Raw genomic sequence first — 23,267 nt, 5'->3', positions numbered from 1 at the left:
GGCAGTATTTCCTGCATAATATCTGTAATGTGAAGTGTTTCAATGCAATATTAAAACTCTGTAATGCGGAGCCGGCTTGAGGCCGGCTTGAGGCAGAAAGTACATATAGTGTCGTGACAAATACGTACGCCAGCAAAAGACGTGAAAGAAGACTGGACTTTTGTGGGCGGTCGTGCTCCCTCTGTTTGGCCGTTTATCGAACCGCTTTCATGTCGCTTAATCACTGTGATAAACCGAGCGTAGACCTAATCGTGCGCTTGCATTTGGTGGAAGCGTTTGTTTAATTCACTCTTTGCCCTGGAACTCCGTACACGGACTCTACCTCCTGCCTCGGTCATGCCTGACGACGTGGCACCGCAAGATGCTGCCTCAACCACGGCTGTCATTTGTCCCGTCGTTCTAGGCTAGCGAAACCATGTTATATTCAGCGGCTCCGAAGACCACGGCGTGGAGGACTGCTTGTCCTCCTACGAGCGAATGAGTACGCACAACAAATAGGATGACGCCGCCAAATTAAAAAAAATGTTATCGTTTAGTTGAGCGATGTGGCCCGTCTATGGTTTCGCCACCACGAAGCTGACATTGTCAACTGGTCTTCTTTTAAGACCAGCTTCGCTGCAGTTTTCGGCCTACCCGCTGTGCGCAAGCTCTGCGCAGAACAGCGCTTGCATAGTCGGGCCCACCAATCCGGTGAAAACTTTACAGCCCACATTGTAGATGCGGTAGACCTCTGTCAATGCATCAACCCCTCCAGTGTAAAGCTGACAAAATCAGGTAAATAATGAAAGGAATCGAGGACGACGCCATCCCACGCTGGTTGAAAAAAAAAGACACCATACTGTAACATAATTGCCACCGGAACACGCGCTGATGTGTTATAACTAACAGATTGCATATGCGGCGTGTTACGTCATCACTAGGTTGCTATAAAAGATGAGTGCGTAGGAAATAAAGGCCAGTGTTTTTCCACGGTATCAAGTGTGCTGTTTCGCTTCGGCTGCTCCCCGCGAGTTGGCTATGACAGTGGCGACTAGGATGAAAGTGTGATCTGCTGGTGCTGCCTGGAAATTCCCCTGTTGAGGCTATGTTCTCTACCGTATATTAGTTGAGAATGCCTGGAGTCGGCAAGCTTGAGCCGTTCGACGTGGGAACAATCAGCTGGGATGAGTATCAAGAGCGGGTAGAACAATTTTTCATAGCCAACGACGTCGAAGATGAAAAAAAGCGAGCAGTACTTCTCACCTGTTTGAGACCTGCCACGTATTCATTACTGCGGAACCTGCTGTCACCGTCGAAGCCGTCAGAAACAAGCCTGTGAACGATCTTTGACGAACTGAAGAAGCATTTTCGCCGAGACCATCGGAAGTGGTTGCAACGTTCAAGTTTAATTCAAGAATACGTCATTCTGGTGAAACGCTGCGGATTTTTTCGCTAGCCTGAACAAACTTGCTGACGATTGTGCTTTCGGCACGTTCCGAGACAGAATGCTTCGTGATCGCATTGTGGCAGGGATCAACGACGAGACAACACAGCGACGACTGTTGAAGTCACCAGATTTGAACCTTGATACTGCAAACAAGACAGTTATCGCGATGGAAGCGGCGAACAAAGATTCTCGCGCGCTGTCAACGGCCATGCCAATGACTGTTGCGCCGACGAATGCCGTGTCACGTGATACAGGAAAGCAGAAGCATAAACCTGTTTCATGTTTCCGCTGCGGAGGCGAGCATCTGGCGACGCAGTGTCGACATGCAAGTAGCGTCTGTCACAAGTGTCGAAGCAAGGGGCAGCTGGCGCGAGTATGCAAGGGCAAGGCAGTTACAGTTACGAGAGCAAGCGCTTCAGCGTCTTTGTCCCGGAAGCATCAGTCAATCCATACCGTAGACGACGAAGAAAGCTGCTCTGAGACACCGGCACCGCAAGTCTACGAAATGTGGCAAGTGCGCGCACCGGCTCACGACGGTAGCCCGTACCGGGTTGAGGTCTCCGTGAATGGAACTTCACTCATTATGGAACTCGACACGGGCGCAAGTGTCTGTGGTGTCGGAAGAGACCTTTCGCCGCACATTCCCGTCATGTCGTCTGGAACGGTCAAGCGTCATGCTGAAAGGTTACACCGGTGAGCTGTCCCCGGTGCAAGGTAGCCTGCCTGCCACTGTACGACTAGGAAACCATGAGTGCCGGGACGTGTTGTACGTCGTCCCAGGACACTGCCCGTCCCTGATGGGACGTGACTGGATGAAAGGCCTCGGAATTGAACTGCGCAATGTGATGGACGTTAAGGCTGTCACGTCGGTTGAGGGACTCGTCGCTGAGTATGCGAGCGTTTTCGACGACGCCTTGGGAGCATTCAAGGGAGTGTCCGCGAAAATAATAATCGAAGACAACGTGAAGCCGAGGTTCTTCAAGGCTCGTCCTGTTCCCTTCGCAATGATCGACCGCGTCAACGAGGAACTGATGCGCATGGAACGAGTTGGAGTGATGCGTCCAATTAAGACTTCGGAATGGGCTGCGCCTATCGTGCCTATCCTGAAGCGAATTGGCCAGATTCGGATATGTGGCGACTTCAAGGTCACTCTTAATCCCGTGACAGTGCCTGAAAAGTACCCGATACCACGCGTTGAAGACATGTTTAGCCGTCTTAGTGGTGGCGAGAAGTTCAGCAAGTTGAACTTGAAGGATGCGTATTTGCAAGTTCAACTGGACGAGGCATCCCGCAAGCTGGTGACAATCAACACACCAAAAGGGCTGTACCAATACACGCGTTTGCCTTTTGGCGTCACATCTGCTCCTTCAATTTTCCAGCGGGAGATGGGAAAACTTGCTACAAGGGCTCACACACGTTGTGGTGTATTTCGACGACGTTCTTGTGGCTGGACGCGACGACCAGGACCATCTAACAAACCTGGGCCTAGTCCTAAGCCGACTGAAGCAAGCTGGGCTTAAATTGAAGCTTGATAAGTGTACCTTCCTGGAACGGCAAGTTCAATACCTGGGCCACGTGGTCACGGCTGCGGGGTTTCAACCCAACCCTGAAAAGGTAGAGGCTGTGCTGAAGGCCCCTAGACCCAAAGATGTCAAGGCATTGCAGAGTTACCTAGGCCTAGTCAACTTTTACCGCACGTTTCTGCCGGGGCTGTCTAGTGTGTTGCATCCCTTGAACGAGCTGCTTGTGGCCAAGGTGCCTTGGGAGTGGCGTGAGGATCACGAACGTGCTTTCCAAAGGAGCAAGGAGCTACTTGTTTCAGCAGCAGTGCTGGCGCATTATGACCCCAAGAAACCCGTGGTTCTCGTATGCGATGCGTCACCGTACGGCGTTGGCGCCGTTCTGGCCTATAGGGAAGACTCGGGGGCTGAACGACCAATCGCATTTGCATCACGAAGTCTCGCGACAGCCGAGCGGAACTACAGTCATCTCGACAAGCAGGCTCTTGCGCTCATGTTTGGCGTAACCAAGTTCCGAAAATGCGTCTGGGGACGCGAGTTCGAGGCTATTACGGACCATAAACCATTACTGGGCTTGCTGGCTCCGGACAAGCGCGTGCCTGAGATGCGTTCACCGCGTATCATGCGTTGGGCGCTGATGTTTGGAGCATATAACTACAAGCTCATGTACCGGCCGGGAGCAAGCATTGCCAACGCGGATGGTTTGAGTCGCCTACCCCTACCAGTGTACGCTCAACCTGTGGAGAGGCCAGCGGAAGTTTTCATGCTGGAGGCTGCTTATCCTCAGGTACTGTGGTCGACTGTAGTCGTGGAAGCTACGTCCAAGGACTCAACCTTAGCGAAGCTAAGAGATGCCTTATGGTCTGGAGCTGAGCTACGTGACCCCGAGTTCAGGTTCTACACAGATCGAAAACTTCAGTTGAGCGTGCAAGAAGACTGTATACTTCTCGGATCGCGGGTGATCATCTCAAGTGCATTGCAGCAAGAAGTGTTGCGACTCCTTCATGAGGGGCACCCTGGAATGACCAAGATGAAGGCTATCGCCAGGAGTCACGTCTGGTGGACCTGGTTGGAAGAGGACGTTACTGCTGCGGTTCGCCAGTGTCAGGTCTCCCAAGAACACCAGAGGGTTGCGCGGCCAGTAGCGATGATGCCATGGCCGTTTCCGGACAGACCATGGTCTCGCCTTCATATTGACTTCGCTGCACCTTTGAAGAACAGCTACTTGCTGGTCGTTATCGATGCATTTTCAAAGTGGATAGAGGCCGTGCCTATATCTACACCATCGGCAGAGGCAACTATCTCATGCCTGAGGGTTATGTTTGCCACTCACGGATTGCCAGATGTAGTGGTGTCCGACAACGGACCAGCGTTCGTGAGTGAGGAATTCAGAAGCTTCCTGCATCGAAATGGCATCAAACAAGTACTGACACCTCGATACCATCCAGCGTCAAACGGGGCTGCAGAACGGGCAGTTCAGTGCATCAAGTCAAAGCTAAAGAAATCGACTGAAGGGAGTTTTACATGCCAACTTGCTCGTATTCTTTTCAATTACAGGATTACTCCCCACGAAACTACCGGGTGCTCACCAGCGGAGCTGATCATGGGCCGTAAGTTAGACTGCTCTAACCTTGCTGCACCCAGACATGAGAGCTAATGTCTTGCTCAAGCACCTCAAGCAGAAGATTGTCCATGATGGTGGAGCTCGAACCACGCCACCCGCAAGACCCGGAGACTACATCTACGCATGGAATTTCCGTTTGGGGCCAACGTGGATGCCAGCAAGAGTGACTGACAGAGCCACCGATAACATCGCTGATGTCGTTTTGTCAGACGGTAGGTGTTGGCGGCGCCATCAAGAACACCTGCGACCGAACTTCGCCCCATTTAGCGCACCTCCTGGACTGCCGCCTGCGCGACAGACTTCACCGCCGCCAGGGTTACCGCCTGTGCAACAAGCTTCGTCAACCACGGAGTGCGTGCCGGAACGAGCGGGTGTGCAACCGGCTGTGCAACTAGTTCCGCTACCCAGCAAGTGTGAGTCGGAGCAACCGAATCCCGTTGCTGAGCCGTGTCTTGAAACATGCAGCGAAAGTGGAACAGTAACACGCGATCTGGTTGTGCCTACTACCCATGACAGTACGCCAATGCTGCGAAGAAGCACGAGGACAAAAAAAAAACAGTTGTGCGTTTCTGACCACGAAGGACGCTAAACTATCGTTGTTTTTTCTGTTTTTGTTTGTTGGTGGGGAGGAGTGTAACATAATTGCCACCGGAACACGCGCTGATGTGTTATCACTAACAGATTGCATATGCGGCGTGTTACGTCATCACTAGGTTGCAATAAAAGATGAGTGCGTAGGAAATAAAGGCGAGTGTTTTTCCACGGTATCAAGTGTGCTGTTTCGCTTTTGCTGCTCCCCCCGAGTTGGCTATGACACATACGTTCACCCACATGATTCAACTACGCTAAAGTTACGATGAGCTGAGGAAACAATGCATTTCAGCGTGGCGCGCAGCCATTTATGTCACGAATCGGTTAACTTCATCAGCCACTTTCTTCCATGGTCAATGCCTGGGTCGACTTTAGGCCATTGACTCCGTTTATCCTCATAAACTGCCCGATGACATGACCAACCTTCCTGTAACCAGCATTACTTCTGCTACGTCAGCTGCTTCGTCATCCTCAGATGTATTCAACCTATCAATTGATTTCCAACTTTCCGACAACGAGCGTACTGAGCTCTTGGAACTCCGCAACCGTTTTAGGACATGTTTTGATCATCAACAACCTTCTTTAGGTTGCACATCCGCCATCGTTCACCACATCGACACCATCACCCCCGCACCTCTGCACCAGCGTCCGTATCTAGTCTCGTACGCAGAACGCCGCGTCATTGACAACCAGGTTAACGATATGCTTCACCTTGGCCGGATACAGCCTTCCCACAGCCCTTCAGCCTCCCTAGTTGTGTTAGTGAAGAAAAAGCGCTTCCCGTGGGCAGCGCGCGTGCGAAGGGACACACCTGTAGCGCTGCACTGCCGATCCGGGCAGCATTACATGTGTAGCGTGCGTTGGAAAATGTGGCCCGACTATTACTAACTGAATGAACAAGCGTGGTGTGAGCGCGCACAAACAAACATGAATAGATCACACTGAATGACTGCAGACAACGACTGTGAAAACGCTGGCAGCAAGCGCATATATACGCCGCAGCAGCGGGCGAAGGTACGTGCGGTCTATCGCTTCAACAGAAACTGAGCGGCGAACGCATAGTGCATAAAGGTCAGAGCCGTGTGGAGATAAGAGACGGTGCGGCGAGCGACGAGCGCGGTTGTTGGCAGAGGAAAAGTGCGCCCCCCCCCCCTGCTCCCTCCGGCGCTGGCTTCGCGCTTCCTTGCTTGCGCGTGGGAGAGATAAGAGACCGTGCGGTCGAGCGACGAGCGCGGTTGTTGGCACAGTAGAAGTGCCCCCCCCCCCCTCGCTCCCTCCGGCGCTGGCTTCCCGCTTCGTTGCTTGCGCGTGGGAGATTGAGTGCGTTCGCTCTCCGTGATAGCGCGCGTCCCCGCACGCTTCCGCTCGGGCATACGGCGCGCGGCGAAGATTTTATCTATTGGGAACCTCACGGCGACGGCGACGACGACGGCAACGGCAGAAATCCGGTAAACGTGTCCATATAATTGCTATCGCAATAAAACGACGATAGCATCAGATTAAGCGTGGACTACCGGTGCCTTATTAAAATCCAACGCAAACATGTTTATCCCCTGCTCCGAATCGACGACGCCCACGGCTGTCCGCAAGGGGCAGAGTTTTGTACTTCCTTGGATCGTCGATCGGGGTACTGGCAAGTACCTATGCATGACACCAAGCGCCCCAAGGCTGCATTTGTCTAACCGATGGGTTATATGAGTTTAACGTGATGCCATTCGGGCTTTGCAATGTGCCTGCCACTTTAGAACGCCTCACAGATAACACACTTCGAGGCCTGAAATTGCCGTGCATTTGTTGTCTGGACGACATCGTAGACTTTTCTAGGCACTCCGATTCTCCTCTCACCTGCCTAGCAAGTGTCATCACCTGCCTTAAAGATACTGGGCGTCAGCTCAATTTAAAGAAGGGTCATGTTGCAGCAGGCCGGCGCACCATCTTAGGCCATGTTGTTTGCAAGGATGGTGCTCTTCCCGACCCTAAGAAGCTTCGAACCGTTGTCGAGTTTCCCAGGCCCATTACAATGAAAGAACTCGGCAGTTTTATCAGCTGTGGTTCGAATTTTCGACAATTGGTCCGCAACTTTGTTTCCATCATCGCTCCTCTGACACAGTTTCTCGCCGACAACCAAGACATCTCGGCTTAGTCTCCCGCTTGCGACGATGTATTTGCTTCTTGCGCCATCTCCTAACACCCCCTCCTATTCTGCGCCATTTTGACCCAGACGCTTCGACTAAAACTCGCACGGACGCGAGTGATGTAGGCCTCGGCACTATTCTTGCCCAATGCAAGTCTGGCTTCGATGACTTCGCTGTGTCTTACACCAGCCGCACCTTCACCAATATGGAAGCAAACTATTCTATTACGGAAGAGAAATACCTAGCCATCGTTTACTTGATCACAAATTTCGACCTTATCTATACAGCCGGTCATTCGACGTCGTGACTGATCACCATGCCCTCTGCTGGTTGTCTTCCTCAAAGATCCATCTGGGGGCCTGGCTCTTTGGGCACTACCTCTCCAAGTATATGATATTCGTATACTCTACAGGTTCGGCCATAAACATGCGGATGCCTAAACCCTTTACCGTTGTCCGCTTCCCCGTGAGCCTGGAACGTGCTTGTGTACCAAGATACGATTCTTCGTCCCTTACAGATGTCGACGTGCCACCCGAGCAGCGCCAGGGTCGTTGGATAGCCTATCTCACATAGTTCCTGTCTTAGCCATTGCTGCGTACCACAAACCGCACGCTTAGAAGTGCTCGTTCTTTACCATCCGCAATGGGCCTTCAGTACCACCGCAATTATCTGATGGCCGTAAATGGTTGCTGGTGATTCCTCGCCGTCTACGTTCCGACATCTGTGCCTCCTTTCATGCGGACCCGCAATGCACCCATGGAAACACAAGGGACCACTTCTGTCCCCTGGACCCCGAATTGGACCGCGTTTCCGTTCCTGTTCAACCAGATCAAGTGCTGGTCAACAGCCGAATTGGGTACGATATCACTTTCAAGCGAGCCACACCGCCGGCCACTGAAAATCGACGAGGGTCGTTCCCCGTCATTTGGTCAGCAGCGGCAGCGCGCGACAGAAGCAACTGAGCTTTCCTCTGAATTATGCAGGTTGGTGGCTAGTTCGGCCTTTAGGTGCCTTTCTCTCTGCCGCTGCTGCTACAGGTTGTCTTATGTTCAACAGTGATTGCTATAGATATTCCTGCCCCAGTTGCGCTGTTGTATGTAGCGACTAGAATTTGACGAGGATGTCCCTCAACTCAGCTGCTGTGAGTGTGAATTTCTTTTTCTTCTGGGTGTACGTTCAGGTGTCACTGAAGAAACGTTCAGTGCAAAAAGTAATCAAAAAAGGTATCGAAATAGAATTGTGGTACATGTAAAGATGATAACTCAAAGTTGGATAAGGAAGGACAAAAATTCCGAGCCCTTTCCCTCTCGAGGAAACGGGGGAAGCGAAGCCTGTGGCTAGACGAGGCTGTCGAAGCCGGTCCGCTTCGTTTGCCCAGATCTCAAGGTAGGCGACCCTTCGCTGTCGTTTGGCCTCAACATCGCGCTCACGCAACTGGGGATCCGCAACTCGGGGTTTCGGCTGGGCTTCGGAAGCCCTCACGCTAGAATCAGCACGTCGTCGACAAGGCCTTTGCCGAGCGAGTTCGTGGCGCCGTTGCTCAAACGCAGCCTACTCCTCGGCGGAACGCACCACGCGTGGCCTTCCCATCCGGGCGCCGAAACTTATCTAATACTAAGTGCTTCGTTGTGAGACAAGGAAAGGTTGGTGCTATATTCTGCAGTCCTTGGGGGAACACGGCTCAGCGCCAACTGATCTGAGGCAAGAGAAGCCCCGCAGAGAGCGGCCAACATCATTTCCTTCCCTTTCCCTCCCCACGACACACCAAACGACCCTGATTGGACACGGATGGTTACTCAACAAAAACTTACAAATAATTCGACGGAAAGAGTCGACGAACTTGAAAAAGAGAGTCCTCATAAGGATTTGACAAAAAATCAACCAGGACATAGATATTCTGGAATACCGCAGCCGGCGCCTAAACCTCGAAATCCATGGTGTCCCTGCTAGCGAAAATGAAGATCTCATGGCGAAAGTGAATGAAATAGCAATAAAACTTAAAGTACCGACGGTGACTCGAAATGACATCACAAATGTACACAGGCTACGTGCCAAAGCAGGCAAGACGCCCGGTGTAATTGCGGTTTCAGACTCAATAAATGCGTGATAAATGGCTCTCAAAAATAAATTCCAGAACCATGAAACAACTGTTAACTTATGCGTCTGCGAAGACATGACTAGGCACTCCCGCAATCTACTCCCAATGGCAAAAGAAAGGGCATCCGTGTCTGGCTATGCGTTTGTATGGCATGTTATTGAAAAAGTGACATTGAGGCGCGCAAGCGGTGAAAGCGAGGTATTTGTCAGCGGGAAGGAAGACCTTGCACTCTCAGATGATGAAATTTCTATATGCAATGAAAACAAACGTCGCGATTGTTATTTCAACGTTGCTTTTAGTTTCAGAGTTTTCTCATGTTCCGGAATTCAATACTGACAGTAAACTATCACTGTTTCATTAAATGCTGGGAGTTTACGTATAAAGTTTGATGAAGTGCAGATAATTGTTCTCTCTGACATAAACCATCCCTTTGACTTGATTTCTTTCGCCGAGACATCGTTCTCTACTGACGAAGATTACTTTTAGCTTGATGGTTACGACTGTGTCTCAGCATCCTGATCAGGAAAACGGGGTGGCGGACGTGTGCATCTATATCCGCTCTGACTTGCTGTGTCGAATAATACCAGAGTGTAAGTAATAAATTACAGTCGTGAATATACAGCGTTAGAGTGCTTAGATATATTATTTTCTGCTGTTTATAGACCACCGTCAACTTCTTTCAAAGATTTCTTGTCCTGCACAGAAAGATTGTTAGAAAAAGCTTCTTAGTTAAACCTTCAAGCAGTCATGGTAGGGGATCTAAATATCCATGTAACCTCAGGTAAGCCAGTGTATAAAGATTTCAAAGAGATTTTAAACAAACATAGACGCTGAAATGTAACCGTTGTCCTAACAAGAGTAACATAGTCCACTTAAAGCGACACTTGACCTCTGTATCACACGTTAGACTTTGATAGTGTAAAACAGGGTGCTTTAAAATCAGACATCAGTGACCATTTTCCATTTTTCTGTTTCCTGACTGGAAATCCACCATCTCGCTCAAAAAAAGAACACTTGGAAAGAATTTACACCGGAACGTAAAGTTGCAAAGGTTTGTTGATATTGTCAAATTTTAACTGGACTGTTGTAATAAGAGAGGCTAACTCCAATAAGTTGTATAATATCTTCATTTTTGTCCCTATATAACCATTGTTTTCCACTCAAGCCCTGAAACAAACGCAGAAAATTGTGGAAACCGTAGATAACCACTGAACCTATACGAAAGGATTAAATTTCGCGAACGCCTCTTCGAACACAAATATTAATGCAATCTTCGTGAATATAAAAAAGACGCGTCCTAAACTGAACAAGGACATCAAAAGAGTTAAATCTGAATACTATATAAATAAATTTCTTAGTAGTGACAGCAATTCCTGAGTCTCGTGGGAGAATTTGTAGTAAACAAAAAAAAAGACAATGACCAGAAAGATTCATTTTGAGAAGCTTGGTGCAACTGAGAGGGAGATCTCAAACTTGTTCAACAAACACTTTCTCACCGTGGGCTCCTCCTCAGTTGTCCCGCCTGACATACCGTGCGAAAATTACATCGCTGTAATCTGTCCCTAAACTGTCTTCTTATCTCCAACATACCAACGTGAAGTGTAGGGCGTAATTATGTCTATGAAAGATAATTCCGCCTGTGGCCCCGACGAAGTTAAGCTAAAACCACTAAAAGAGGTAAGTGGTATAGTTGCAGTCCCAACTGACACACATCTGCAAGTTTATGACAACAGGTGTGTTTCCAGACAAAATGAAGCAATAAAGAGTTTCTGCCCTTCATAAAGGAGGATCCTTTGACGACTTAAACAACTATAGGCAAATTTCTATCCTCTCTATATATTCAAAATAGCAGAACACATCATTAACAAAAGAATTACTAGGTTTTTAGATACAACATAATCACGAAGGAACAGTACGGTTTTTGTAAACATAAATCGGAGGAAACAGCCCTTCTAGGAAAAAAAGAAGGAATTCCTGAAAACGTAGAAAATAAACTGTACCCACTAGGTATCTTTTTAGACTTTAGAAAGGCGTTGAACTGCGTGCAACATGAACTCCTCTTGCGTAAATTAACCTTTTACGTTATCCAAGGTATAGCACTCCATCTAATACAAAGCTATTTACCTTCGAGATCATAGTTTACTGTAATAAATAAAGTGAAATCTGAGATGGAAACTATTAAATATGGATTACGCCAGGGATGTTTTTTTCGCGCCAGTGCTGTTTTTGCTATATATAAATGATATTACAAACATTAAAAGGCATAAAAAGATGGTGCTTCACGCAGATGATACAAATGCATTTTCTCAGGAGTCAACACACATGAAATACGCGCGGAAGCAAATAAATGGCTTAAAAATCTAAATGGGTGTTCAATATCAAATAAAATGCAACTAATTGCAGAAAAAAACTAAATATTTGTTGCTTAGGTCGAAAGGACCAACAAATGCACCAGCCTTACCTTTGGAATTTCATGGAGTACCTATCGAACACACATCTACGATCCGATTTTTAGGTCTTGTGTTCCAAGAAGATTTATCGTGGTCTCCTCAATCGGACATGTTAAGAGTCGACGTATATCGAGCCATTCGCACGTAAATAAACTAAGATCACTCCTCCCGTCTGAAGCTAAACGCGAAATCTACTATGCACTTGTACACTCACGTCTGATATTCTGCTCCATGGTATGGTCAACGACAACCGTGACAAACCTTAATTATACTTTACTATTGCAAAAGCGAGCTATACCAGCAATCGGAAACGTCCCCTACACTGAAAGCAGTGCATCGTACTTTGCCAGATATAGCATAGTTCAGATAAAACAATTGTTAAAACAAAATCTATCTCTGGAAGCCCCGCGTCAATATTAAACAAACAGAATGAATTTTCAAGAAACCTATCAAGTTAAGTAGTCCCCTTATGAACTACGACAGAGCTTAATAGTTAAGACCAGATCACGCACGAATTATGGCTTACAGAGGTGATCGTCACAAGTACCAGAGCTCCTCAATAAGTATCCTCACATATTAACCTAATGAATTCTATAGTCTCTCCAACACAATTCAAGACGCAAGTTAAAGCCCTATTTCTTTTTGAGCAGGTGGGAGACTTGAACCCCTGAGCCAATTCTGAGTATTAATCCAGTGTATTATGTTGCATTTCATTGTGCATTATGTGGGTTTATTTCATTATTGTGTGCATTATGTATTAGGTTTGATTCTCATTGATTTTCGTTTCGAAAAAGGAACTGCATATTTCACTCTATTTGCATTGATGTATTGTATCTGGGTCGGCATATGATGTGCGATCATCTGTAAATAAGATTTGCTGCCTACGCTGTCTGGGTGCCATAACCTAGTCAGGCTCTCTACGGGCCTTTTCCTGAGCAAATTTGTACGAAATTATCGCAAATAAAAGAGAAGGAAAGAAAGAAATTATGCAGAAGGAATAGCCTGTTCACCCCGCGAAAATGAATGCATGGTAAGCATTGTTCTTACATGGGCCGTCGAAAACGTAATGACGGCACAGTTCTCTATCGGGTCGTAGTAGTCGAAAGAGTACATCCTTCCGTTCGGGCCGCCTGGAAAAGATTTGCAGCAGGATGTATTGTGATGACTTTTAGTCCTCAATATCGATATAATGTTTCATCACTTGATGGTATAGCAGGACAAATTAGTGATATAGTAGGTAAGGGAATACTGAAATTGTTGCGTGCATCGCGATGGGTGACCCGAGCGGGGTTCATCACTCGATAATCAACGGGAAAGTGTTTACGTCGTTAACGCTGCGAGACCGTAGCTTTGCGAATTACAGATTGCAATACCCCTCAAACGGCCGCGCTTCCCTAACCACGAAGGCACAGAGCTTCGCGTCTTCACCACTGGAAATTTTCCGGTTGAGTCAATAATATCAATGTTACGCCATTACACTTGTCGAAGCACGCACTATATTGCACGTGGCTGGCTGTCCAGCCTCGTTTAGTCTTGTGGAAGCTGTTACCAGATCTAATAATTTATTTACGTAAGGCGAGCAATTGTGTCTACGACACGCTCTTATACCCGCTTGTAAATCTTTTTTAGAAGTACTGCATTTTCTATGTCAAGCCTTTCTTCAACTCATGGAAAATCTGAAGCTTTACAATAAAACTAAACTTCAACTTTGCTTCGCGCTGGGAGAACGGGGTTGGTCAAGTACACTGCTCAGTTTGGCAAAGAAGTGTGATAGAAAAAAACTTCTTCAGAAGTGACATAGCTGAGGCTTTGGTCACACATAAATTAATTCCTAGACAGCCGAGGACCTAGTTTCGTTTGACTGTTATGCGATAAGCTGTAGATTTCGACAGTTACGCTTCCTGTATCGCATAAGTATCGCCTTTCTTACCGTGCGCTTTCGTGGCCCACAAATGAGGTGAACTGTCCAAACCTGGCGCTCTTCCGATCTTTATATATACCGTGTAACCATAGCTTTGAATATACCTGAAGAAAACAAGGTTAAAATACTGCGGAGAAATTCGACGAGGCTACCAAAAGTAACTTCAGACGGCTTCGCGAAAACACAATTTACTTCAGGGTAATTCTGACTTCCACTTACTTCCTCATGGTAATCCTGATAATGGCTTCACAGTTATTAGTGTGGACATTCTATTTTTCTATTTTTTGTGTTAGACTGTGTTTATCTTTTGTTGTTTTGTTGCTGCATTTAAAATGGGGCCATGGACCACGTCAAGTCTTGCTGGCTTTTTGTCCACAGTCCTCAACATCTGTTGTATGTTGGAGTAAATTTCGATTTGATTTGATTTGATTTGAAGAAAAAAGCAATCCCACCCTCAGTTAGTTATTCATATTATGAGAACAATAGCAATCACGACGAGCCCATACGATGAGGCATGCGTTACTTCTCGAAGTCTCACTACCACCTTTCAATCCCATATACCACCACATAAAATATTGATATGAAAAGTGACACAATAACCTTACGTATGTTTCTGTCCATTGTTTTTGATGAAGTTCCTGTAAAAGTAACAATAAACATATATATTCCGAATATGGTTTACGATTATATGCGGCACAAAGTTCTACAGACGAGGTGCATTCATGTTTACATCACTCAGCAGTTCAAACGCTCTGAGCTGCATTTTGTCTTCGTTCACCTGTCATACGGATTAATGTGAAGATCGTGCTGCAATGTGTCTTACAATGATCAGTTGAACTCCTGTCACACTGCAAACGATAATAAAGCAAACAACCCGTTTTATAAAGCAAGAACTTCCGCACAAAATTTTCAAAATGATACTGTTGATCATAAGTATAAATATGTATTATGTAACACACAATTTATTTTTTTAATAATAAGGGTGCAATGGTCAAATATAGAAACGAGTACCCTGAAAGCAAGAAATGCCGGAATAAATATTTATTTAAGCAATTTCATCTTGCTTGTTCTAGCATAAACAATACACATGTAAAGGGTTTATTAGAGATCGGAGCAGCGGAGCGTCGACAGTCAAACGAGACACGGCTTTCAAGCACGATCGCCGTTGCGAGCAAAAGCGCTGGACCCACTAGCGTCTGGCAGACTAGAGCTGGACCCACTAGCGTATCTCTTCGCTACAATTATCCCGAGAGTGATAAGGGAGCCGTCCGGCGACCTAACAGCTCGTCAGGATGACAGGATCGTAGTATGGCTTGAGGCGATCGACGTGGACAATGTCTCGTCCACGACGGCGCTGGTCCGAAGACGGTTGAACTGGCTCGATAACAAAATTCACGGGCGATGCGCGTTCGACGACGCGATAAGGGTCTTCATATTTCGAGAGTAGTTTCGATGAGAGGCCAGGGGTGGTGAACGGGACAGAGAGCCACACAAGCGCGCCAGGAAGCAAGGCGACCTCGGAAGTGGAGTCGCCGCGAGTGTTCTTCTGGTGCTCTTGGTCGTTGGAAGTAAAGGCACGTGCGATGTCACGGCATTCTTCAGCATGCCGTGCTGTGGCAGAAATAGGTGAGCCGTCGGATGCATCCGGCCGGTAAGGTAATATTGTGTCGATGGTATGCGACGGGTGCCGACCGTATAGTAAGAAAAAGGGCGAAAAGCCAGTGGTGCTCTGAGTAGCGGTGTTGTACGCGTAGGTGACGAAGGGTAGAATGGCGTCCCAGTTCGTGGGGTCGGAGGCGACGTACATTGAAAGCAGGTCGCCGAGCGTGCGGTTGAAGCGTTCTGTGAGGCCATTGGTTTGTGGGTGGTACGCCGTAGTTGTGTGATGAATAACGTGGCACTCGTTAAGAATGGCTTCAACCACTTCCGACAGGAAGACACGTCCGCGATCACTGAGCAATTCCTGGGGTGGACCATGCCGCAGGATGAATCGGCGAAGCAGGAATGAGGCAACATCGCGCGCTGTAGCTGCTGGGAGAGCGGCGGTTTCTGCGTATCGTGTGAGGTGATCTACTGTCACAATAGCCCAGAGGTTACCAGCCGACGTCAAGGGAAGCGGCCCATACAAATCAATTCCAACGCGCCCGAACGGCCGGGTAGGGCAGGGTAGAGGCTGCAGACCAGCCGGCGAGAGCTGGGGTGAAGATTTCCTGCGCTGGCAGTCGGGGCAGGAGCGAACGAACTGTTGAACGTACTTGTACATTCCTCGCCAGTAGTAGCGCTGTCGAAGGCACTGGTAGGTTTTGAAAACTCCCGAGTGTGCGCACTGTGTATCGATGTGAAAGGATGCGCAGATTTCGGAGCGCAGACTGCGAGGAACTACTAACAACCACTGGCGGCCGTCTGCGGCATAACTGCGACGGTGAAGCAGGTTGTCGCGAACCGCGAAATGGCGAGCCTGACGACGCAACGTACGAGTGGTTGACTGTGGTGATTGGTCAGCAAGCAAGTCTATAATCGAAGCAATCCACGGGTCCTTGCGCTGCTCAGAAGCGATAGACTCAAGGTCGATTGTAGAAACAGCTAGCTGGGATAGTGAGCAGCAGGTATTGTCGTCAGGCAAGGGAGAGCGTGATAGGGCGTCGGCATCAGAATGTTGGCGTCCGTTGCGGTACAGCACGCAGATATCGTAGTGCTGCAGGCGAAGTGCCCAGCGGGCAAGACGACCGGAAGGATCCGTCAACGATGACAGCCAACATAGTGCATGGTGGTCGGTGACGACATCAAATGGGCGGCCATACAAATAAGGCCGGAGCTTAGTAAGAGCCCAGATGATCGCCAGACATGCTTTTTCCGTGACAGTGTAATTGGTCTCGGCTTTCGTAAGGGTGCGACTGGCATAGGCCACGACATGTTCAGGAAAGTCAGGCTTGCGCTGCGCAAGGACAGCGCCGAGGCCAACACCGCTGGCATCTGTGTGTACTTCTGTAGGGGCCGTCGGGTCGTAGTGGCGCAAAATTGGGGGAGTCGTCAACAAACGACGGAGATTTGCGAACGCTTCCTCGCACTCTGAACACCACGAATGAAGGGGTCCGTTGCATCCAAGGAGCTTCGTCAGAGGTGATATGATGGCGGCGAAATTTCGAATGAAGCGTCGGAAGTAAGAACGCAAACCGACGAAACTTCGCAGTTCTTTGATGGACGTAGGTTTAGGAAATTCGGGGACGGCACGAAGCTTGGCTGGATCGGGGAGAATTCCATCCTTGAAAACAACGTAACCCAGTATCGTCAGCTGCTGCGCTGCAAATCGGCACTTCTTTAAATTCAGTTGTAGGCCGGCGTTTCTAAAACACGTCAAAACACGCCGGAGGCGTTGAAGGTCCGTAGAGAAGTCCGGAGCAAAAACAAATGCGTCATCAAGGTAGCACAAGCACGTGTGTCATTTCAAGCCGCGCAGAACGGTATCCATCATGCGCTCAAAAGTTGCTGGCGCATTACAAAGTCCAAACGGCATGACGTTAAATTCGTACAAGCCGTCGGGCGTGACAAAGGCTGTCTTCGGTCGATCGTCATCTGCCATAGGTACTTGCCAATACCCTGAGCGTAGATCGAGAGATGAAAAAAATTCTGCTCCTTGTAGGCTGTCAATAGCGTCGTCGATTCGTGGAAGCGGGTAAACGTCCTTACGAGTGATCTTGTTGAGGCGCCGATAGTCCACACAGAACCGTACAGAACCGTCTTTCTTCGTAACAAGAACGACAGGAGATGCCCATGGACTGTGGGAAGGTCGGATCACTTCACGGCGGAGCATATCGGCCACTTGTTCATTAATCACGCGACGTTCTGTAGCCGATACGCGATATGGTCGTTGCCGCAATGACGATTGGGAGTCAGTATCGATGTGGTGCGTAACAGTTGACGTCCGGCCCAGGCAAGGTTGCCCGACGTCGAAAGAAGCACGAAATTCTTGTAGGAGGCACAGAAGCTGTGATCTCTGGCCCGGTGTAAGGTCATCGGCAACAGAACAATCGAACACTTCTATAGGCAATGGGCCAGACGTAGAAATCGAGCCTAGCGTACTGTAACGGGCACAGTATGGGTCTTCGGGAACGTCCGTACTTTGTACGTCTGCGATAGCTTCGACACTGCCCAGACATTCTCCGTGGAGTAGCAACACAGGGTACGAGAACGGGTTAAAATAAATACAGCACTAGAGCCCTGTGTAATGTTCACCGTCGCAAAAGGTAGCGGGAGACCTTTTCGAGCGGAAAAGCGGCCAGACGGAGAAAGTAGTGCGACGGCGTCGGAGAGGCTGCTGCAGTACATAGAGACAACCACTGACGAGTTAGGAGGAACGGTGGTGTCGTGTCTGACGAGGAGTTTGTTCGGAAGAGAAGCATCGTCGGCGAGCGTCAAATCTGAGAGCGGCGACAGTTCTAGTTCGGCCCGTGCGCAATGAATGACGCAATGTGGCGGGAGAGAAAATCCCAGCCAAGGATTACGTCATGGGAGCACGACGAAATTACAACAAATTCGATGGCGTATACAACGTCCTCAATCACAACACGAGCTGTGCACGCCGCTAACGGGTGAATACGCTGTGCGCCGGCTGTGGGGAGGGACAGTCCAGTAAGGGGCATCGTGACTTTCCGAATCAGGCGACAAAGTTTTGCGTCCATAACTGATACGGCGGCTCCGGTGTCCACGAGTGCAGATGTGTGAACACCATCAACAAACACGTCTATCACATTCGTCGGGCTACCTTGAGGACTTTCGCCTTTCGCGTTTCGCCGGCGTCGCAGCCCTTGCCTCGTGGACTGCGACGATTAGTTTTCCTCTTCCCGAGCTGCGGGACGGGGCCGCATCGGTGATAGCGAGCGTCGGCGTGGAGAAGGTGAGTGGCGGGTATTGTTCGTTGGGTGGAACGTCGGTGACGATGCCGAAGGGTCGTCGTAATATGGGCGGGGAGAGCCGACCATACGACTTCTCGCAAATGTTGTAGCGCTAGGTGACTGCACGTGATTACAGTAGCGTGCGACGTGACAGGCGTAGCCGCACGCAAAACAGATAGGTCGGTTGGCAGATGTACGCCACCGATTCGCTGTGGTGGGCCCCGTCCATGTAGGAGGACGCGTTGTGCGGGGCGGCTGGTGATATGGTTGCATCGCGGGCTGTGGTCGGGGCACAGTCAAGACATGGGCGTATGTCAGAGGCCCAGCTTGAGGGAAGGGGTGGGGCCTGGCGACGACTTCCGCGTAGCTGAGTGGTGCAGCCGGAGGAATCTGTTGGGGCCTGGCGGCGACTTCAGCGTAGCGGAGAGGTGCGGCCGCAGGAACACGGTGATGGCACTCAGGCAAAAGCTGGTTGAGTTCGTGCGCGATGGTGTGGCGGTGCGGAGGCTCAAAACTTGACGTTGGCTCTTGTACTGGTGGTGGTTGTGCAAAGGCCATCAAGGAGAGCTGGCGTGCAATTTCCTCGTGCACGAAAGCCTTCATTTCTGCCATCAACGCTGACTGATCAGAAAGGTCCGTCAAGCCAGCGAGGTGTTCGTCGCGCGATGTAGGGCGACGGGTCCATGACCGCTGCCTGCGTAGCTCCTCTTAACTTTGGCACAGTGTAGTTATCTCGACCACAGTGCGAGGATTTTTGGCAAGGAGCATGTTGAAGGCATCGTCTTCTATGCCTTTCATAACATTCCTGATCTTATCAGACTCCGACATGGTCGCGTTGACTTCCTTGCATAAGTCCAGGATGTCTTCGATATAACTTGTGAAGGATTCGCCTGCTTGCTGAGCTCGTTCCCGCAAACGCTGTTCGGCGCGCAGCTTACGAACAGCAGGGCGACCAAAAACTTCGACAAAAGATGTCTTGAAGTCTGACAACGTCGAAAAATTCGTTTCATGGTTGTTGTACCATAAGCTGGCCACACCCGCGAGGTAGAATAGCACGTTGCTGAGCTTAGCTACTTCGTCCCATTTATTGTGGGCGCTTGCCCGCTCGAAGGTCGTAAGCCAATCCTCAACGTCGGTGTCGTCCGGGCCTGTGAAGATAGCAGGGTCCCTGTGGCGCGGCACACCAGAGCACAGTGCCGGTGCAGGGGGAGGTACTTGCTGGGAGGCTTCTTCAGGCATGGTGGACGGTACGGTGCGGGATCGAAATTCTAGGTTGCAGGTTTGGAGGGCGCAGCACCTCCACCAATTGTAAAGGGTTTATTAGAGATCGGAGCAGCGTAGCGTCGACAGTCAAACGAGACACGGCTTTCAAGCACGAGCGCCGTTGCGAGCAAAAGCGCTGGACCCACTAGCGTCTCTCTTCGCTACACACAATTTATTGAGCGTGCAGTGAGGGATATTGGTTGTAACTATGAAGGGGCTTACGTTTGGTTGATATAGTAGTACGTTTGTTGCAGCTCAAGGAATGTTTGGTTAAGCGATTTCCTTTTGTTGTAGATGCATACTGGGTCTTTTCCTTCAATCATCCGAGAATAACTTCTCACAAACATCAGGATTCTTTGGTCAGTGTTGAAAAACTAGAACAATGACAAGAATAGGCGCCTGTCAAAATACAGCGTACACAAAGTTGGGAAACAATCTGACTCATTGCAATGCTCCTTTTTGCCTGTTTCCTTCAGCATATAAAAATTAAGGGCCATTCTTGATTTTTAAAAAAACTGATTCACTGCTCAGTCAATCACATCCCTCTAAAAATAGGGCCATAAAACAAAGGGCCCTTTCGCATACATGTCAGAGTTTTTATTACATATTAAGGTTACTCAATATAGGAATAAAAATTTTGAGAAAAAACTTTGCCTCTGGCAAACTTATTCTAATGCAAATCATGCCGTGCCGAACATATAAAGCTTCGACAAAGCATAAGCAGTGACCTGTAGAACGTCCGCTTTGTATAACACTCGTACTTTTATTTCAATTGATTCAATACCTTATGGAACGGATTTACAGAAAAAAAATTTGAGACTTGGTAGAGAAACGTAGCATTGGCAGATCTGAATTTATGGCAGGCGACTGCATAAGTTGAGAACATGTTTTCCAAATGCATTATCTGAGTGTGTAGCTACGGGAACCTTATTCCGCTAGAATACCAAATGTGGCATCCTTGTTCATGCGTGCATGTAGATTAAAGTAAATGGCCTGTAAACTTTGTTAAATGTGCACCTAAAGCACAGTATAAATGGTTTCTCCGCTAGCATCAGAGTATGGGGGTTTCGTTTTTTTGTCGATAGCCAACAAAATATAAAGCGTGCAACTGTGCGCTTTAAATTCACAATGGATTTCTGGGGGAAAAGTCTACAACAATTATTTACTGTAGCAACACTTGTAGCATAGACAGTAATCTACTCTAAAGTATGCCGCATGTTTTCGCCACTCCGGTTTCTTGCGCCACAATATTGGCTATAGTCATCATCATCAGCCTATTTTTATGTCCACTGCAGGACGAAGGCCTCTCCCTGCGATCTCTAATTACCCCTGTCTTGCGCTAGCTGATTCTAACTTGTTCCTGCAGATTTTCTAAGTTCATCACTGCACCTAGTCTTCTGCCGTCCTCAACTGCGCTTCCCTTCTCTTGGTATCCATTCTGTAACTCTAATGGTCCACCGGTTATCCGTCGTAGGCATTACATCGCCTGCCCAGTGCCATTTTTCCCGCTTAATGTCAACTAGAATATCGGCAATCTCCGTTTGTTCTCTGATCCACACAGGGGTGGATCCAGGTTTTTTCTGAGGGGAGTGGGGGTTAGCTTCTGTCAATGATGACGACGATGATACTAGATTTTCTTATTTGCCGAAATTCACTGTTTCTGCTCACGATAAACCCGCCTCTTATACGGCTAGTGCAATGCCTGTAGCTAAGCCAGGTATCGGTTTCTCCAAACTTACAGGAAAAGGACATTGCCCAAACCAGCCATGTGATTGGTTGCTGTGCCTGATAATTTATCTAAGTCTCTATGTTTAGTTGGTTCATTGAACATGAATAAAAATAAATGGGTGGCTCAAGTGCACACGTATCTGTCCTTGAAAGGCGTTGACACAGAATGGAGGAAGAGGTAAAGAAAGTTGGCAACCAAGCAGGGTAATTGAAACTGTAAATAGACAGCAAGGAGTCATCAGAAACAAAGTGAGAGAAACAGAGACAGTTAATTGGATGCTAATTGGAGAAGAAAGAAATTGGAAGGGAAAATCTGCACCATAACACAAAGGACAGTGCCTTGTTATTTGAAGCTCGAGCCGGTTGCCTAAGGACAAAAATATACCGGAGCAAATATTCGGAACTAGATTAGGCATGTGGATGCTGCAGCCAAAAATAGGAGACCACTGAGCACATCCTAATGGTTTGCGACCCAGTGAGAACCGTAGTTAACGTACACCTTCCAGAAGCGTTTGGGTTTTAAGTGGACGGAACCGTCAACCAGTCAGTAGTCAAGATAAGCAAGAGACGTTTAGAGTACTGCTGGAAAAAAATCAGAGAAGAAATTCATGCGACCGGATCTCTTGCATTTATAGGTAGCGGTACAAGGTAGATCTTGAAGGAAGAAAAAAAGATTAAGGATATGTATACAAAAATTCTAGATAAAAAAATCACCGGCCCTTCCGCTGTCAAGAGAATGGGGGTAAGCGAAGCTTGCGGCAAGACGACGCTGTCGCAAGCGTTCCGCTTCGTTTGCCCTAAACACACGGTTGGCGGCTCTTCGCTGACGTTTGGGCTCAACATCACGCTCCCGCAACTCGGGGTCCGCGGCTCTTCGCTGACGTTTCGCCTGGACTTCGGAAGCCCTCATGCTAGAATCGGACGTCAAGCTTCGCTTACCCCCATTTTCTCGACAGGGGAAGGGCTGGTGATTTTGGCTCTTTGGGTCCCACGTGTGACAAGGGTAGTTCAAGGGTGCGTTACAGGTCCGCGAGCCCACCGGGGTATGTGCCATTGAGCTTGAATTCTTTCTGCACTATCACCAGGATCGGCCCACTTTTCAAGGTGACACCACCACCCCCGCTGACACTTGTGCGCCTGTAAAGCTTTGCTTAAAAAAATGTTCAGCCCTCACTTCCCCAGGAAAGGGTTCACCATCGAAGCTGAAAAGGGGCGGTTGCGGTGTTTATCTTAAAGATTATGACGCGGGTATATTAAAGTGTTTCTGAACTGTGCTACTCAATTATGTGTCACTTTACGCGCCTCTTTATGCCGAGCAATGAAGACACGCACACGTTTGGCGCTGGCGGCACGCCGGTGGCGGGCGGACTCCCGGCGCTGTTCGCGGTGCCGTTCTTCGTATGCGAGCTGCTCCTCGGGTGAACGCAAGACACGCGGCCGTAGCATTGCGATGTCGAAGGGTGAATGACTCGCTCGCGCACCGCTGCGAGTGGTACGACGTCACCAACCGCGCAGCCAGACGTTCCTTCTCCCCTGGCTCACTAACACTTGGCGCGTGCGCACTCCCCGCAGGCTGCGCGATGTCACACTCACGCTGCGAAAGAACCCGACATTCCCTT

At 48.8% G+C, this 23,267-nt stretch overlaps 1 protein-coding gene across 1 annotated transcript; it reads left to right on the top strand.

Moving 5' to 3' along the window:
* The first annotated feature begins 1,992 nt into the window (after window positions 1-1,992).
* Window positions 1,993-22,791, top strand: LOC119446104 (uncharacterized protein K02A2.6-like). The gene is made up of 4 exons (XM_037710458.1): window positions 1,993-2,750; window positions 2,806-4,321; window positions 4,504-4,556; window positions 22,734-22,791. The coding sequence occupies exons 1-4, from the start codon at window positions 1,993-1,995 to the stop codon at window positions 22,789-22,791; spliced, it is 2,385 nt and encodes a 794-aa protein (XP_037566386.1).
* The last annotated feature ends 476 nt before the right edge of the window (window positions 22,792-23,267 follow it).

Source organism: Dermacentor silvarum, chromosome 1, assembly GCF_013339745.2.
Source record: "Dermacentor silvarum isolate Dsil-2018 chromosome 1, BIME_Dsil_1.4, whole genome shotgun sequence".
Taxonomy (NCBI): domain Eukaryota; kingdom Metazoa; phylum Arthropoda; class Arachnida; order Ixodida; family Ixodidae; genus Dermacentor; species Dermacentor silvarum.
Note: the sequence above shows the minus strand (reverse complement) of the source record. Positions and strands in the feature narration are given on the sequence as shown.

Coding starts and splice junctions, on each gene's coding strand:
- LOC119446104 (XM_037710458.1), top strand. CDS start 1,993: ATGGAACTTCACTCATTATGGAACTCGACACGGGCGCAAGTGTCTGTG. Junction 2,751..2,805: donor ATCAACACACCAAAAGGGCT/GTACCAATACAC, acceptor TCAATTTTCCAG/CGGGAGATGGGAAAACTTGC. Junction 4,322..4,503: donor CCGACAACGGACCAGCGTTC/GTGAGTGAGGAA, acceptor TTTCAATTACAG/GATTACTCCCCACGAAACTA.